General features: G+C 39.4%; 2 protein-coding genes across 2 annotated transcripts; one reads left to right on the forward strand and one right to left on the reverse strand.

Moving 5' to 3' along the window:
* Positions 1-172: 172 nt before the first annotated feature.
* nelfa (negative elongation factor complex member A) lies at positions 173-8,446 on the reverse strand. The gene is made up of 11 exons (XM_022200755.2): positions 8,206-8,446; positions 5,716-5,887; positions 4,698-4,859; positions 4,021-4,110; positions 3,721-3,848; positions 3,550-3,619; positions 3,355-3,443; positions 2,799-2,907; positions 2,342-2,670; positions 2,120-2,219; positions 173-1,004 (listed from the first exon to the last, which is right to left on the reverse strand). The coding sequence occupies exons 1-11, from the start codon at positions 8,413-8,415 to the stop codon at positions 820-822; spliced, it is 1,644 nt and encodes a 547-aa protein (XP_022056447.2). The 5' UTR covers positions 8,416-8,446; the 3' UTR covers positions 173-819.
* Positions 8,447-10,507: 2,061 nt separating this feature from the next.
* c23h4orf48 (chromosome 23 C4orf48 homolog) lies at positions 10,508-14,555 on the forward strand. Its single transcript, XM_022200758.2, has 4 exons — positions 10,508-10,670; positions 10,882-11,014; positions 11,921-12,009; positions 13,477-14,555. Exons 2-4 carry the CDS (start codon positions 10,903-10,905, stop codon positions 13,546-13,548), a joined length of 273 nt encoding a protein of 90 aa, XP_022056450.1. The 5' UTR covers positions 10,508-10,670; positions 10,882-10,902; the 3' UTR covers positions 13,549-14,555.
* The last annotated feature ends 4,355 nt before the right edge of the window (positions 14,556-18,910 follow it).

Here is an 18,910-nt window from a genome sequence, read left to right on the forward strand (position 1 = left end):
ACTACACCACACCAAAAAGAAACTTTGTAAATGTGAAGAAACAACCTGATGGTAGTTACAGTACAAACTAAATTTAAACTGATTTGCAAAATTCAAGCACAAACCTTTTGCCCCACCCCCAACAACACTGTGACTGAAAGTGATTAGGAAAGATGAGAAACACTCCCCTGGAGTCTGTTGTCAATTTATTTTCTTCCCTTCTTTTGAAAAAAGGATGAAAAATTACTAAACATCTACCAGAAGGCTCCAAACAGAACGTGACAGCAATGAGAACTATTCACCACCTGTGTGTTCTTTGTTTTCGTCACCTCAGTGATGACCGTCATCATTGTTCTCTCCTTTGTTTTGTCACAAAACATGGTTCTGTTCTGAAAGGTAGAAGAATAAGCTGCAAACATGACATTTGTACAGAAAAATACAGACAGCTTGTCTTCTTTCTAGACACGTGACATGCTTGTACCTCGGTACAAATGTTGAAAGGTGCCTGCCATGAGGACAATTCCTCTGCTCAGACTCATAACTCTCACCCCTCTGGGGCACAGCATCATTCAGGAATCAGAGGAGACTTAAAAACAGAAACAGTAAAAGGCTAAGGGAAACAACCAAAAAAAAAATATATATATATATATTCTTCGGAGTCCTGCATTTTGGCGTTGCAGGAGAAGGGAGGACCGTTCTCTTATTGATTATCTCTCACCATCCCAGTGCTTGATTTGGCCCAAATGTATGTAAATACTTGTATTTGTGTGTAAACATGGCGGTTTTTTTCTGAAGTGGATAAGAAATTTTGCGTGTGTGATCTTGAGCAAGTGAAATGCCTCAGGAGGTATTGGTGATGGGTTTGTATTTTTTGAGGCGGGTCCACTGTCCTGTGGAATAGTTCATTTCGAAGACTGTGTCCACCAGCATGGTGGTGCTGCCGGTGCCGTCGGCTTTGGGCAGGACCTCTGTGTGCTCGCTCAGCTTGATCTGGATGATGTCCCCCTGCTCCGGGCATGGGTTCTCTGCAAGAGGAAGCAGAGGTTAGTTTTGGCCCTGCAGGGTCTGTCTAAGTACTTGGAAAATAGTCAGGGATGTTTACTGAAATGTTATGATAGCACAGTGCACTTGTACCACCGATTTGTGTTAAATTTCATAAATGAGCTCGCTAAAAATTACAGTTGTTGCAAAAACAAAGCAGCAAAACTACCAAACAGACTGATATTCAAACACACCTGAAACTACAGACAAAAACAGGAAAGGCTCTCATGTTTTTAAGAGTTCACTTATGAAAGAGTATTAAACGCACAAAACAAGCCTTAATGCTTCCACATATCGGTCTCTGAAACCATGCAGAAATAGAATGGCAGCAAATTACTTTATTTACAGTAGATCAGTAAAATCTGTGGATTGGTCGAAATTTATCACATCAAACTGACATGTTTGTTTGATTTCAGCATTTTAATTTATTCTCCAACCACACTAACCCACATGTAAAACACACACAATGTGACCATTCACATAAACTTAAAAGCAGAGAGTTCAGTTGTGAAACAAACGATGGGAATTAAGTCCAGAGATGACAATATGGGCCTGGCACTGAAAGTAAGTAAAACAAGCTGATGTCTTTGTTGCCTTCTGAAAATAACAATGTGAAATCAATAAATCTGGGAAGGACATGTAGAGTCATATGAGAGACAATTATGATTTGAGTGTGGGTGTCTGTGTCATCGTTTCCACAAATCTATGTTTGTGCCAATTCAGAACACTGACTGTACGTAAAGATGAGTGATTTTCAACAGTGTGGTAGCTCTGGCCACCACCATCCTGGCAGTGCCTGATTCTACAACTCCCAGCTAATTCAAAAATTAGCAAAAAGACTGAACGTGACTGGAGCGGAGGTGAACCAAATGCTTCTGGTCCATTAACTGTCTTATCACTCAAAGCATGGCTTCATTCATGTCTAAAACAAAGACTGACTGGAAACACAAACCTCTCACACTGACAAGAGAAATATGTTCCTCTTTCATATCTCAACAACGCCTTGATCAGCAGGGGTGAGAACGCAGAATTAAGTGTTTATGAAAATGTTGTTCCATTTTCTTTTCTGATTAAGCATTAAGTGCAATTGCTCCCATACCTCTGGATCCAGCCATGAAGCCCAGGATGAGAGCCTTCTCTGGTCTGGTGACCTTGTTGGCTGTCTTGAACATCTCCTGGGCAGCGTACATCTGGTCTCTCTGAGGATCGGAAACAGCGTGTGGCAAAGAATTCAGCGGACAGAGACTCGATACACAGAGGTCTACAATACCAGCGGGAGTTTGTGACTCAAGCAATATTTTTCAGACGCTCAGGCTCTTACCGTAAGCGAGAGGTTCTTTTTGGGCTGGGGCTGTGACGGCGTAGGGGCTGGTGTCGGGGTCGGGGTCTGAGGTGTGCTGGGAGGCTGGGTGGGAGTCTCTGGCTGGCTGGCGGTCGCAGCTGCTGGGGGTCCGTTGCTGGCCGGGGTGGAGACGGGTGTGCTGGGGGATGTGGGTGTTGCAGGGTTTGCTGTGGTGCTTGCGTTGTACATGGGCGTCCTCTGCTTGTACTGGCCCGGCAAGGTGGCATTGGCTCCAGTGCCTGCTGTTGCCGACTCCTCTGGCTGGCGAGCCGCCTGCAGCGTGTCCCGACCCGAACCACCAGCATTTGCTTTAAAGAAGGTTGGTGAGAAAAAGCCGTGAGAAGGGATGTTTTTTTTAAACTTCTGTAAGTGTGTGAAAGCACTGTAATGAGGTGTAGCTGTAAGAGAAGAGACAACGCTGAGTGGCCTTGCTGACCTGGCTGTGCCTCGGAGCTGGGAATGTAAGAGGAGGAGGGAACCATGCTGGGTGTGGCTGGTAGGTAGCTGGTCGAAGGCAGAGGATTCTCATTCAGCGCCCCAAGTTTCTGAAAAACAAAACCTTGAGTGTTTTTGACAGCGCAATTATGACAGAGAAAATACTAACAATAGAGTGATAAGAGAAGGGTAGTAGGACTGCACAATTAAGGCCGAACATTAAAATAAATAGAGAACTCCATTTACTTCCATGTTGCGGTGACACACAAATCTTCGCTAAATTTCAACTCTCAAAAAGGGAAAATATGATTATAGTTGCAGCTAAAACACATCACTTGCTAAACATGTGCTTATTGACAGACACTACAATTTACCAATGATCTCTGAAAGAATCATATGCTGCCGACTTAGGCGCTAGCGATGGGTGGCTGTGCACAGAGAGTCTCCTTACTCCGCTATTAAAGTACAGGCCAAACTGATTTGAAAATGGTGAAACAAGATGTTCTAATGTCAGATTTACCAACTGTGCAGGTAGGAGACTTTGTAGAGTAAAGTACCTGTGCAGAGACGAGCCCAGCAGCGTAGTCCGGTGTGGTGTTTTCCACCACTGCTTCTTCTTTGGCTGCTTTCTCTCCGGGCTCCGTTTCTACATTAAAAGAAAATCTCATTTACGCATCAATACAGTCAAACGGTTTCTTGACTAATAACTTCATGGTGTAGCTCTAAAACTTGGATAAATATAGGGCAGTTACCCAAAGTCTTTCTTCTCCTCTTAGCTTCTCTTCCAGCTCCAACCATGTCCAGCTCTGAAATATCCAACAGCTGTAAAGAAAAACAAACGACGACGGTGAGAAAAATTCAGCTCTCAAACTGATCTCACAGGAACTGAATCAAAGTAAAACGACCGCATTAGCCAGTCTTACCTTGACCCCCCTCTCCTTACGGAGGGGCGTCCGTGCGGGGGCAATAGGCGTGCGGTTACTGGGAGGGCTGAACATACTGGGGGCGGTGGGGCTGCGGAACGGGGCTTTGGGAATCCCCTTGAGAGGAGCTGTGATGCAAACATTGACACATGTATCAGCAACAGCGAGTCAGAAAGTTCATTCTACAACAAGCAACACTTTCTAGTATGAAACAGTGACGGATCAAAATTACGATGCTTGTTTTTAACGGTCCGACAGCGACACTAAACAGCAAATGTGTGCATTCGTTGTGCAACTTACTAGTAGTGTCAATCTTTTTGACCAATCCTCTCCCTTTGGCATGAAAAGGCACTCCGGCTGTCTTTTTCAGCTGTTGGGCTGTCTCTGTGGCTAGAAACACATTTTTCAAACCTTTAACTTGGCATCATGAAATGGAACCTGGCACATTAAACAGTCTAGAAAGAACATAAGCAACCCACTTACTAATTACTTAAATTGGCACCACAAAGCTCTGTATACTGAATTCAAAGCCAGATCTGAATGCCATCAAGAGCAAACTTTTCACCTCAGGAAACACATGATAGCAACAAGCACCACAATGATCAAAGACCGTTTTAAAAACATGATCTGGTAGCTTTACAAGCGGGGTGTAATACCATCAGGCACCTGTTTTTCTCAAGCTGCCATTCCAGAGGCACACATTAAAACAGAGTTGTCACAAATGGAAGATTATGCAGCTACAATTAAAGAAGTCTAAAGACGTCCAATAAAGGCTTCTAACTGAAAGCTTGCTATTTGCAGAAGCATTTTGTAGCTGTTCTTTATATCACTATACATACTGCAGGAAAACGAGATATGACAATGTCAGTTTTTGCAATATTGTGAAGCCCAAATGTAGCAAACATAAACAGCAGACCACAGAAGACAAAAACAACATTGATTCTTCTACACACCAGTTGAAACATGCAGTAACTTACATTTCTGTAACAGTTCTGCTCTGAGGGTTGCACTCTTGGGCTTCCTCTTCAGCTGGAAATGTTTGACGGGGGGAGTCAGGGGTCCCACTAGAGTGGTCAACGCACTCTTATTCAGGTACTGGCATTCCAGAGGAAGCATGGCAGACGCCTCGCACTCGCTCACTGAGGAGGAGAGAAGAACAAGAAATTAGCCCGAGTAATTGTACAGCACTGATTCTGCTCACCGACATGCTGGGTGTTTTCTCCACGTTAGATAAAATGTAGCTGCCACAGTGACACATTCACTTGGTATTAAGAATTCATCAGCCAAGGTTGAGGGAAAAAAAAGGTTCAACGTCTTATCTGGAAAGAATAAATACATTTTCTCCAACTGTATCAGCAGAGTGAAATGTGACATTGAGCAGTAATTATGTTGAAACGACCTACATAACCTCAAGCGAAGCTATATTAAAATCAAAGGACGGCAGCAGAAATATTTCCAAATGAAAGCCTCTCTTTTGTTTTCTTGGCCTTGAATCAGCTTGACGTCCTGTTCATCGGCAAACAGAACACGTTTCATAAAATAGTGTTGCACCGAGTGATACGGATCATGACAGGAAACCCCCGCAAGCATCTGCTAAACTACACCATGTCTGTCTGCTCCAGCAGCCCCTCTGATAGTTACCCAGCCATCACTTGGAAGCACAAAACTGTAAATTTTAGTGCTGAAGTGCAAGTAGTAGACAAAACCTGTTAAACCTCCACTAATTTCCACCTCACATTCACCAAACTGTGAACAGCTCTATTCATGAGTATAAAAGGTGCCCAAACTTCATTAAACTTCACGAAATAAACACATATGTTAAGAATGACAGTGCTTTCCCAGCCTAAATGTAGTTATACAATTGTAATTTAAACACATAACCCATCCCACTAGAGTGGCTACAGTAGTTGGCTTGAATGTCTTCTATATTCACATTATTTTAACTGAAAAGTCACCTAGCACCACATCACTAAAAGACATCGATTCATTCCTTACCTTTCTCCCTGAGCTCTCCGAGGATATCCTGCACATTTGGATTCTGTTCCTCCAAGTCCAGATTGAGAGAGCCGGTCTCTGGGAAGGACTTGAGGATGTCTGCAACCATCAGCACCCATGGCTCTGAATCCACCGTAGCCAGCTGGATTATCTCCGACAAGGCCTCCTTCATCTGGCAACAGAGGAAACTTGTGTTGGTGGAACAAATTTAACAAAGATGAACAAAGCACACCGTGTAAGTTGATGATCACTGACGAATAACGGATCGCTGTTAAACAAAGCTACGATTAGTCCCATTTATGAATCATTTTTTCCAGTGTTTACAAGAATGGCCTGCTTTTATTTGTCGTATGTGATGGGAATCTAATTGTTTTTAATTCCAGCTGTATGGTGGAAAAAATAAGAAATCTGAAGATATCACTTTGATGTCAATGTATATGTGAGTTTTTTAAGGTTTAATACCACTAATAATAAATAGATATCAACTACATTTTGATCAGCTGCAACGACAAAATGCTGAAAACACAATTATCTATCAATAATAAGGCAAAAAGAGAACACTAAACATACATTTTTGGACACATTATGAACATTTTGCTCTGAAATTAGGAATTATTACAAGTCTGTAGTATTACAACGAATTACCAAAGACATGAATTGCTTTAAATGTGCATTTACTATATTTGTCTTTGGCACAGGAGATAAAACAATTACTACTAAAGCTGTGACTGTGTTAAGTTAAATAATAATTAATAGAAAGAAAAATAATTTCATTGAGAAAACAATAAATCCTGTCTGTAAACCACCTCTGATAATAAAGACAGAAGGTAACTTGAAGGCCAAATGATAAACACATTGTGATTATTTTCACAGATATTGTGATAGGAGTCATGATTAAAGAGGCAATGGTAATTTTTCCACTTCTTTTCACCCAAAAATATGTAAATTACATTCACACCAAGATGTTAAAGTAGATTTAAAAGAAAAAAAACAACAACAACAAAACATCAAACATATAACAGTTAAGTCAGTGGTTTTCTTCCACAGACTAATTTGTCTGACATAATTAGTTTATGGTGGCTCATTGTAGCTGATGTTTTAGTGAAATATTGCTGCGCACTAAACGAGAGAGATAAAACATTGCATCACAATTATTTTGACAGACATTGCAATTGTGAAATGGGTTATAGTTTGGTGGAGATGGTAATGATGATGGCATCTTTGTGGCCAAACAGGTATGTGTGCAGATGTGCAGGTAACAGCATCAACAGAGCACCACAAAGCCTGGATACTGTGGTACTCCATAATATGATTACAATAATAGCAGAACGTCAGTAATGCACAGTCTACAATCAACTCAAATGAAGTAATAATAACTAGGGCTGAACCCGAATATCCGGTGGTGACAATGGTATCCGAATACTAATTTTGAGATCTGAATATTTGCCACTGCACCCCCCCCCCCAATAATCTACTATTTTACAAAATAGTAGATTATAGCATTCTACAAATTATGTATAAAGCTCATAAAGAAACTTTGTCAATGTCCAAAATAGATTTGCAAAACGAGAAAGTAAGTCTAACTTATAAGGAAGGGAGATCTTCATAAAAACAAAATTTAGGATGAAATTAATGCATTTCTGTGAAAAGGGGCGATTTATGGAACAGTCTAGACAAGGAATCAAAGAATCTAAGTCACATTCAAGATATTAAAACTAGCAAATTAACTACAAACTGTTGGTTAAAAAAGGGCAGATTACATAAATTTATTTTTTCCTTCTGCTACATTTCATTTAGAAGTTGGAAACTTTGGTCAATGAATGAAAATAAAAACTAACAAAAACCACATAGTATTACTACCAAAACATTGCAGACTGAACAATTAGAATTACGAAGCAACAATCTGTGTTTAGAAACATTAGCAGCTGTGTTTAACAACATATGTGGCTGTGCAGGACATCCTGATGACGGCTGTGTAACGTTTTAGCAGCGAGACAGGTGATATGTCGGACTGGCGGCTGGTTCCGCCTCCAGCTAACTCACTAACGCTGCTGCGCCCATCCCACCACAATGTCTGTGCGAGAACCGCTAGGCTAATGTTACCCGCCGTAGCTGCTGAACCACGGCTGAAAAAACGCACTTTAGTGCTCAGGACAAGTTAGTCGAGGAGCAGGTTAATGTTAAGATAAAGTATTTTGTTTTCTCGAAGCTGAGGAAAAACTTCAGGAAACGTCACAGATGCAATATCAGCGTGTTGCCTCCAATCTTAGCTAACAATATTAACCTACAGTCAGATAGCAGGCTAGCGCTAACTAAAGGCTTTAATAGTTCAGCTAGACCTATCATTAGCAGACTGTACGCTCGCAGGGACAGTGGTGTTTTGTTTGGGTGCAAGTAGCAGCAAACTGTGCTCCTTTCTTGGCGGTGAATCTAAGTTAGGAGCTTTTCTTGCCTGCGAGGCTAACAGCTAGCTAACACACAGCGACCCACCTCGTCAACGGTCCGCCGGGGAAGATGCAGCATCCCGAGCAGCAGCTTCAGCTTCACCGGCGGCGACAAGCTCGAAAAGCACAGCCGTATGTTGTCGATTACGGACACGGTGAGGAGAGAAGCGATGCTCGGAGGCGTCCAGAGCTCGTCCGTGGATCCTAGTTTGTTGTGAAGCCACAGGCCGGTGTCGCTGTCCCTCATCGACGCCATCTTGGAAAAAGAAGTGTTTTGAGTTCGGGCATTTTAACAGGCTACCTAAGAAAACAGCTGTCAGGACCCCGCCCACAGCGGCAGGGGGCATTCATCAACACTGAACCATGAACAATGCGAAAGAATAAACAGGTGAAGTTCACCTGTCATAGTTTTATATATTATTATCTTATTAATAAACGTTTAAGAAAGCCAAATCACCCATATTTGTGCAGCACATGTAAAGCATCTGCTCTATATTATATACATTAATATAATCAACCTGACTATCACTGCATCTTCAGGTGAAGAAAATACAATACAATATACTAAATCCCTTTACTAGTATAAAATTTAAGGTTAAGTATCTATAACAATAATACATGGAAAACTAAACATGTCACTATGAGCAAGCAAAGTAGTGACAGAGGTTGGAAACGACTCCATTTTAACCCTCGTGTCGTCCTGTAGGTCAAAATTCACCTGTTTTAAAGTTTGAAAATGTGGAGGAAAATATATATTTTTACAGTGAAACTTCTGATGTCCACATTTTCAACATTTCTTGGAAATTTTTAAACATTTTTGGTGGAAAAAAAAAGAAATGTCAAGAAATTAAGTTTCTAAAGAACATTCACAAAATAATCAACCAAAATCCAACAAAATTCACTGGATTTTGGTTGATTTTTTTGTGAATGTTCTTAAAGAAAACATTTGAAGTTTTACTGATATATATGTAATCACTTTAGATATTTTTAAGATTTTTTTGAATACTTTTATCCATTTTTTGGAAAATATTTACAAGAATGTTCTTGCCACATTTGGGGGATTTTTTTAAAATAAAACTTTGAAGGGAAACTTTTAAGTAATTATTGGAATTTTCTGCCTGAAGGTTCTCAAATTTTCAGAAATTTTTGGATTTTTTTTGCTGAATTCTTGGATTTTTTTCAGACAAAGAAACAATATTTTTGGTGCCCGTAAATGAAGACCACAGAAGGGTTACCAGGAAGAGACCACCAGCAGAACCGAACTCATGAGGGTGGCCTTCTGCCTGGCTTGACGGGGATGAGGGTGAAAGGGAGAGGGAAATGGAAAGACAGACAAGAGAATACAAACACTGTTGGGGTTAGAGGGAACAGTAGCTGCAGATCAGACAACTACAGGTCCTGAATCAGAGATACCTGCAGAGAGGTTCAGCTTTAACCACGGGGAAGAAATGTGACAAAATTAGGAAGGCATAATTTATCATGCCTGACCAATTTGTATAGTTATAACTGACAGAGAGGTAAATATGAAGTCTTTTAGAATTATTTATGCTACTTATACGTATTTCACGTATTCGTCAAATATCAAATGCATTAAGTATTACATCTTTGTTGTGAACAAAATAGTTTTCTTTAGGGATATGGACTACTAATCCGAAGTATCATCTGCTGGTGGGTTGCACTAGAGGAAGTATTTCCTCCTGACCTTGGCATCTTAAAAGTTCAGAAAGAAGTTCATGGAAGTGTTAAGATATCTGTAATTCTACAAATGTGCAATTCATGTACACACTCTACTGTATAGTATGGTATAATATGTGTAAAATCAGATGAAATACTTAAACAATTAATTTCTGCTTTGGGACAAGTGTTGTCAGCAGAATAAATGCAATGCTTTTAAAATCAAACAAATCATTCAGGCTAATTTTTTATATATACAGTATATGTCAACTGATTATTATTACTGTTGTAGGCAATATTTTATTGTGATAGCTGATGGAATGAACTGAATGTTTGTGTGTTTGTTTGTACTTGGCACTATAATTCACAACAAATAAATATTTTTTAAAAATAATAATAACATGTAAATAGTAGATATGTTTAGTATACTAGCATTCAATCTAATATAATTAACCACTCTATGTGTATCTATCTTTAAAAAATTGGAAGTAAAGCTTTTTAAAGTAAAATAGCTAAATGTGGTCAATAAAAAGTGCAAAATGTCACCTTAAAATGTGGTAGAGACTGAAAATACTCGAGTAAAGTACCTTTAAAAGTGTACAAGTACAGTACTTGTGTGAATGTACTGGTGACTCTCCATCTTTTTGTTATTGTGTAGAAGTCTGTGGATTAAATACACGTCAAGGCTTTTATTTTGAATGTTGCCTTGACTCTGGTCCCAAAGCAAATTTGAGATGACCCACACGCATGCGTACTCCGGTAATCCACATACAACAGTCTTCGGTGGGCATCTTGCGCTGATCTGGTGTTCTGCTAAACATCATCGGCTGATTGACGGTAGGTTAACACACACAGCTTGTTAAATAAACTGTAATTATTCTCTCTACATTGCATTTTGAAATACTTCCAGAAATGTACCGATTAAAACGGGATGGTTTTCTAAACAAAGCCCGTCGGATTTATGTGATATCATTGGCTGGCGGCCGAGTAGGACATTTTCTGTTGTTTATTTGTACAAACCTGCCTGATGTGAGCCTCCTGACTCCAGGTAGGTGATCGGATCCTTGCCATGGCGTCCAGTGGTTTGGTGCAGGCGGCGGTGCTGCTGGTGGCGGTGCAGCTCGTCTGTCTCGGTGCAGCTGATGCGGATCAGGACACTGGGACTGTCATCCCTGCTGAAAGTAGGTGGATTCAGACATGGTATTTAGGTTTATTCTGCCTGCTGAGTGCGAGTTTGGAAATGTTAAATTCTATTTAGGAGGAAAATAGTCCTCCTCCGGAATGTTTTCTCAGCCTTGATGGGTGCAGGTCCCACTGGGGTGTTATTATGGGATTAGTAGGTCATCTAATTGGTGTGGATGCACACCATCAAACTGGGCCTTTTATATACATCTCTGATAAACTCACCTAAAGAGATTAGAAGCAAAATACCTCCAATTTTGTTTTGTGGTTGATTTTTGTAAATTTCCATCTTAACATCTAGACTTTTGTAGTGATATTTACCTATTTATAAGATGCTTAATTACATTTACACAAACATTGTAACCCTGTAAAACCCACTGTTGCAAAAATACAACATCAGTTGCACATTTTTGCAATAATTATTATTATATATACCGACATATATTATTTTTGCTCATTTTTTCCTATATTTGGGTTTTATGTTGTCGGAAGTGTTCCTCTGTACCCCTATGGAGATATTCAATTAAAAATCAGCAGTTTCCAGCTAGAATAGTCATTTACCACATTAACAATGTCTAGACTGTATTTCCCATTAATTCAGTGTTGTCGTCATTGAAAAAATGAGGACAATTCTAAGTAACCCCAAACTTGCTTCTGATACACATTACCTTTTAACGTTTACCATTATTCAGATTTTTTTAGTCAAGGCCACAGTGAGCAGCTTTAAGGTATAATTTACTAACTGAACCCACTCATGAAGTGATAAAAGTCTGTTTTGCAGTAAAACCCATTCACTGGCTCACAAGATAATCAAGTGAATATTCCAATTCTAACATGGAAATGGCAAATAAAAACCTTAAATCTGAACCTGTGCCTTTGTTTCTGATTTTTGCTCCTATTTCCAGGTCGCCCCTGTGTGGACTGTCATGCCTTTGAGTTTATGCAGAGGGCGCTGCAAGACCTAAAGAAGACTGCATTCAACCTGGATGCCAGGGTAAGTGAAGCTGCTCTCTCATGGATGCTTTGGAGCAACATTTTATACATATTTTATATTTTATTTGAGAGATTATCTTCGCTAAATGATACACCAGCTGATGGTGATATGTCAGTCTTTGACCGACTGATGACTGGATTGAAGGATGACATTCAGACATGCAGTTGTTATTTAAATGTTGTATTCAATGTGATATTATACGATAGGTTTCAGTATATGGTAATATCTGGGTCATCTTCTTTTGGCAACATGAATTTTCTGTCAGGGGTAGTAATCTTTTAATTATTATTTTTGGTTATTCAACAGGGACACTAGGACTAAGCAGTATAACAGTTACGTATTTACTTGTACTTAATATATATTTGACATTTTTGATTAAGATTAAATGTGTCACAGAATACTCTTTAAGATTATATATATACACACATACACACTACTGTAGAAATGTCCATATTTTTGAAAGAAAGGTAGTTTTTTCAATGAAGATAACATTAAAAGAATCATAAATCCAGTGTAGACATTGTTAATGTGCGAATGACTATTCTAGCTGGAAATGGCAGATTTTTAATTAAATATCTACATATGAGTGGAAGCTGGAAATACAACCAATACACGTGCAGCTTCATTTAACTGTTCCTGAAACGTATTTGATGTGCTTGGTGGTACTCGTGCCAGTAGGTGTGTATAAAATGTCAAAACAGATCGATAATATATACCTCTTCGCCATGTGGGGATTTAAACTAATGCCAATTCAGATTTTGTTGAACAGTTTAATTCAGTTAAATGTGTTCTTAAGATATTTAAACAAACGTCTTTTTCAAAAAACTTTTTTTTTTTTTTTTTTTGCAGAGAAAACCCAAGCCTTTCTCTTTAGATAAGGAACTTGAGTTTGAACTTTAACTCTCCTGGTGAGGGGAGCTACTGTGTGTAGTTTTATAATCCACAAGAAACACACTGCAAACTAGCTTAATTACGGTGCAGCACTTATCAACTTGTTCTCTCCATACAGGCTACTCACCTCACTATTCATACTGTGTTTATACATATAACTTGCACTTGATATCCACTGTTTATACTGTCATTTATCCTGACCATTATACGGTATTTACATATTATTTATCTCACACTCTGCAGCTCATCCTATTTATATACTTAGCGTGTTCATGCTGTTAATGCACACTTTTATACACTGTTTTTCCTGCTTGTTCTGTGTATATGTGAGTCCATTCATAATGCCCTGAGGCTGTTCCGCTGAGACATTTTCCATTGCGCTGCACTTTTACTGCTTCTTTTGCACTTTTGGTTGGATGCTAAACTGCATTGTCTCAGTACTTGTACTCTGCAATGACAACACGGTTGAATCTGATCCAAACTTATAACATGAAACTGCACCCCCTCAAAAATACCGCATGCTCGACTCTCCCGGTTTAGCGTGCGATTGGTGACGCGTTTTTGTGTCGGCTGCAGACGGAGACCCTGGTGCTGAGGGCGGAGAGGAGGGCTCTGTGCGACTGTATGCCCACCAACTCACTGCGCTGAGCCCGACTTACGCCAGAGGACGCTTCCACCTGCCATCACGCCACTGACAACAACCCTGCTCCGAACCTCTACTCATGTACAGAGATTCTTCTCATGTTAACTTATTTACACAATAGGCACTTTATTTTCTTTCCTCTCATGTTAGCGTTGAGTGAAGCTATGAGTTGAAGTCATGCATCAGAAGGCATGTTCTTGTCTTTGCCTTATTTCGGGGCGACTTTTCTACCACTGATGTTCGACATTGTGAATCACGCCACTTGGTTTGATTGTTGCCATCGACAGCTCTCATCTGTCTCCCACGAAGCGTACGTGATTTTTTTTTTTTTAAACTTTTTAGTATTTGACTGTATAATGTAGATACAGTAGAATGCATCTGTGAATTTACTTGTTGAATGTGTTGTATGAGATTAATGTTTACACACATCAAACTGTAGCATCACATGGAGTTTATTTAACTGCTCAAAGTAATATTTCAGTTTTAATTCGTTATCTAAACTGTTACTAGGAATCTGACTGTAATTTCACTAATTAAAATGAATGGATTTGCAGACTGCAGAAGAATTTGGGTACCTTCCAAGTGAAAGTTACTTTTCTGTGGACGAAGGAAATGTGAAGTTTGACCATATTTTATGCGGACTAAAGACTACTTGTAGGTTTTGATTTAGCACAGCACTGTAGCATGAATTTACAGCACTTTCTGTTACCTATTGTTAATATAGATTGTATGTATAGATTGTGTATATGTACATGGATACATGTAATGGAGGTGTCTACAGACTTTGTCTTCTCTGTCTGACAAAAGGTGTATGCAAGCATAGTGATGAACTGCACGGTATCAGATGTACTGCATCATCAGCAGGGGAGGGGAGGGAACATGGAGGAAGACACAATAATCGTCTGATTGTTGCTTGTTCATGAGCAGCCGACTTTGTTAACATTATGTCACAAGAAGACCCATTTATTGTCTTAATGTTGTACCTATAAATAAAAACAATGAATGACCTTTACTGCTTTTAGTCAGTTCTCTCAATTTTCATCATCCCTGGAGCGTTTCTGTTTCTCCAAAGCTTTGTTTTCAGAGGTCGCAACTTATGATGATTTTCATTGATTGTTTGGTCCATTAAATCAAATGATTTATTTTGTCCAGCCATTTAGAAGAAATCCAGGAAAACCCCTCATGAATATAGATGTATTCACTGTGAAACTACTTGAACAATAAAAATAGTTTGCCATTTAATTTTCACTCAGTTGACTAATTAAATTCTGACTCACTGTGCTTCTTCCATTCACTGCTATAAATCTTATTTTCTTAATGGCTGTGAATGTGTCAGACAGTATTATCGTGGATGCAGTCCTGTGTGCAAAATATCCCCCCTGAGTTTATTTATTTTTAATAAGTTACACGTATTTTCACAGTGGCTCAGTGGTTAGCACCGTCGCTTTGTAGCTAGAAGATCCCTGGTTCCAGCCTGGGATCTTTCTTCACAGGGTTTATATGTTCTCCCTGTGCATGTGTGGGTTTTCTACGGGTTCTCCACTATCCTCCACAGTCCAAAAGCATGCTGCGGTTAATTGATTACTCTAAATTGTCTGTAATTGTGAATGTGAGTGTGATTGTTTGTCTCTATATGTAGCCCTGTGACAGACTGGTGTCTCCTCTCTTCACCCTAAATCTGCTGGGATAGACTCCAGTCCCCATGTGACCTTTAGGGAGATTAACCAGTGTACAGATAAGTGGAGGTTTTGAGTTGTAGATTAGAGAAATATTGCGTGTCGACACAGATAATAATTGACAAAAAAGACGTCCCGTTAAAGTGTTAAGTGCTCAATTAATGAGTGGATTGGTTAAGAACACCAATTGTGAACGTGAATGAAGAACTCCCTCAAGTTATCCGTATCTCATTGACATGTCCATATAGCAGCTTTTGTATGCTGGAGTGAAATAAGCAGTCAACATAATGGCTGAGCATTCTGCTTTGAACTGATGACAGTCTCAAAAATGCATATTCAGATTTACAGGCTTTCATACAAAACAAACACAAAAAACCAACTGTGTCAGTTTGCAGGGTGGAACTTTGCTTCTTCAGAATTATATCACAACTCAAAAACTAAATTACTTCAATATGACAACTTGCCATTGTGTAAAGTGTAACAAATTTTCCTATAAAATTCTAAAAATTTACAGCGTTACTATTGTGATTTACTCAAGCAGTTAATTACTATAAAAGGTATTGCTGCATTTTACTGTATTGATGTGACAATTTTGTACAAGAACAGATCATTTGGAAAAATATATCTTTTTGATGTGGACATTATTTGTAGTTTTGTGTAAATAATAGTGTTTTTGTACATAAATATACAAATATAAATAACGTTATTTTTTATTTTACTAGTTATTACCTGTAAAATATGAAAAACATATTAAAAATACAGTTGAAAACAGGTTACTTTTTTTACTTTGAAATTTAAGTTATAAAGGGACTATTTTCATGGAAAACTTTGAAATATGTAACTTTGATACAAAGAAAAGCTTTTAATGGTTTTATCAATTAGAAGGATTTCAGAGGATTTAAGAAGCATTTTTTTTATCCTTTCTTTAAAGTTTATATTAAAAAAATCAAGCATATCTCAAATCTTACAGATAGTTCCATATTGAAATATAATACATGAAAACAATTAAGTATTGGTTTACTACAGATGTTGTTTAGTCTTTGTTCCAATATTTTAAAAACCTTGCAATCAACTGGGGCGTGACAAAATGTTATAAGATAAGATCCTACAGTGAGGAAAACTCAGCAGCTCCAGAAGAAAAAGTATAAAGGCAGTGCAAGAATAAATAAGAAAAAACACAGTGCCAGAATCGCAGAGAACATTATATACAGATAATTTTAAAAAAAAATACTATGTAGAAGACAAGAGGATGAGCTATCAGTACATAAGGAGGTGGAATGTATGTGTAAATTGGGGGGAAAAGTGCAGCAGTAAACAGTACGCAGTGAAGTTTATAATGCGGCATTGTACAAACTGACAGATGCTGGAATAAAAGACCTGCGGAAACGCTCCTTCTTACACTTAGGGTGTAACAGTTTGTTGCTATGTGTTGAGTTTAGGATGAAGCGTTCCCCTGTTGATCACATTTGTGCCACAGATTATAGTTTTCCTTTTTACACAGTAGCAGCAACACATCTAATCGTAGCAACACTTCCCTTCTGTGTTTACGAGCTGGTCTGCAGCCTTAATGCTGTCAAAGCAGGCACTAAAGTAAAGTTGTAAGGTCCTGCTGTTTTAGCTGACCTCATCCCCTCCCACACACACACACACACACACACACACACACACACACACACACACACACACACACACACACACACACACACACACACACACACACACACACACCTTTTTATTTATTTACAGCAGGGATTACTGCATGGAAAAACAAATCCCTGTAAGTCCCTTATCTACACCAGCAGGAGGAGCCCTAAGAACAGACAGGCCGCCAGCTGTGTCGCAGCGATGCAGCACTCTCTACTTCCCTCATGGCTGTACATGCAGACAGGGTGAAAAAACTGTAAATAGATACAAAAAAGAGAAAACGGAGGAGCTACGCTGGCTAGTGAAGCGCCTGCAGTGACCTCGCAGGAACCTCAGGCCCCAGGCACCACCAGCAGAAACACTACAGAGGCAGATTCCTTCATACTGCGCCACAACACACACATCCAACCTCAGAGTCCTGCTGAGGCAGCGCCACCCTGCCAGGCTTTCACTGGAAGCACTGACTGAAGTTTAAGTATGAAGGGACACCCAGTATACGCTGAATCACTCCTTGTTGTTAAGCAGCCTCCACTTTCTTCCTCGCTCTCTCTCCCACTCACTCACTCACTGGCTTGTTCTCTCAGCAGAGGCCTTTCAGCTTTTCTTTCATGTGCTCCTGGAAAAGCTGACTGAATCGTTGAACCAGCTGTTTGAAATTCTCCATCGGGGGCAGCCAGGCAAAATCCTCAGTATTTTCTTTCCCTTTCATCGTTCTTTTATCTTCCTTGGGCATTGTTTTGACCTTGCCACTAAAGTTTCCTCACCTTGCCCGGCCGTGGGGCGTACTTAGCATATGAGAAGGAAACCCAGCCAGCGTGAATCGGAAGCACGTGAATGAGAATTCAGCCATGTGCTCTGGATTTAGGACACATAGATCTACATGCAGATAAGGCATTTTGACAAAAACAAAAGCAACTTGCAGTGCTGCATCATGTTTATGAGGTTTTAAAATTATTTCGTCTGATATTCAGCATTTTCCGATTATTGCAACATATGTTTTAACCACTTCCTGATATAATAAATTGGTTTAAAAATGCTCTATGTTGAAAAGGTCTGTTTTTATTAAACATATGTATATTGCAGACAAATTTGGTACTTCAAGTACTAGGTATCGGTCTCACTGATTCCCAAAAATTGGCATTAGTATTGGCCCTAAAAAGAAAACATATCAATCAACCTTGAAAATATTATTTTTTTTACTCAAACCTGTGTTCATATTACTAAGTGTGAAAATCCTGTTTCTTCCCCCAAGACAGGTGAGAATAGTTTTAGCTAAAAACACCCCAGAGGGTTGACTCGGTCTGTTTGCTCACCGTTTAAAAATTTAAAATAACGGCTGAAGATGGATCAGAAAAGTTATTATACACACGTGGACAAAATTGTTGGTACCCCTCAGTTAAAGAAGGAAAAACCCACAATTCTCACTGAAATCACTTGAAACTCACAAAAGTAACAATAAATAAAAATTTATTGAAAATTAAATAATCAAAATCAGCCATCACTTTTGAATTGTTGATTAACATAATTATTTAAAAAAACAAACTAATGAAATAGGGCTGGACAAAAATGATGGTACCCATAACTTAATATTTTGTTGCACAACCTTTTGAGGCAATCACTGCAATTAAACGATTTCTGTATTTGTCAATGAGCGTTCTGCAGCTGTCAACAGGTATTTTGGCCCACTCCTCATGAGCAAACAGCTCCAGTTGTCTCAGGTTTGATGGGTGTCTTCTCCAAATGGCATGTTTCAGCTCCTTCCACATATGTTCAATGGGATTCAGATCTGGGCTCATAGAAGGCCACTTTAGAATAGTCCAACGCTTTTCTCTCAGCCATTCTTGGGTGCTTTTGGCTGTGTGTTTTGGATCGTTGTCCTGTTGGAAGACCCATGACCTGCGACTGAGACCAAGCTTTCTGACACTAGGCAGCACATTTCTCTCCAGAATGCCTTGATAGTCTTCAGATTTCATCGTACCTTGCACACTTTCAAGACACCCTGTGCCAGATGCAGCAAAGCAGCCCCAAAACATTACTGAGCCTCCTC

This window comes from Acanthochromis polyacanthus, chromosome 23 (genome assembly GCF_021347895.1).
Source record: "Acanthochromis polyacanthus isolate Apoly-LR-REF ecotype Palm Island chromosome 23, KAUST_Apoly_ChrSc, whole genome shotgun sequence".
Taxonomy (NCBI): Eukaryota; Metazoa; Chordata; class Actinopteri; family Pomacentridae; genus Acanthochromis; species Acanthochromis polyacanthus.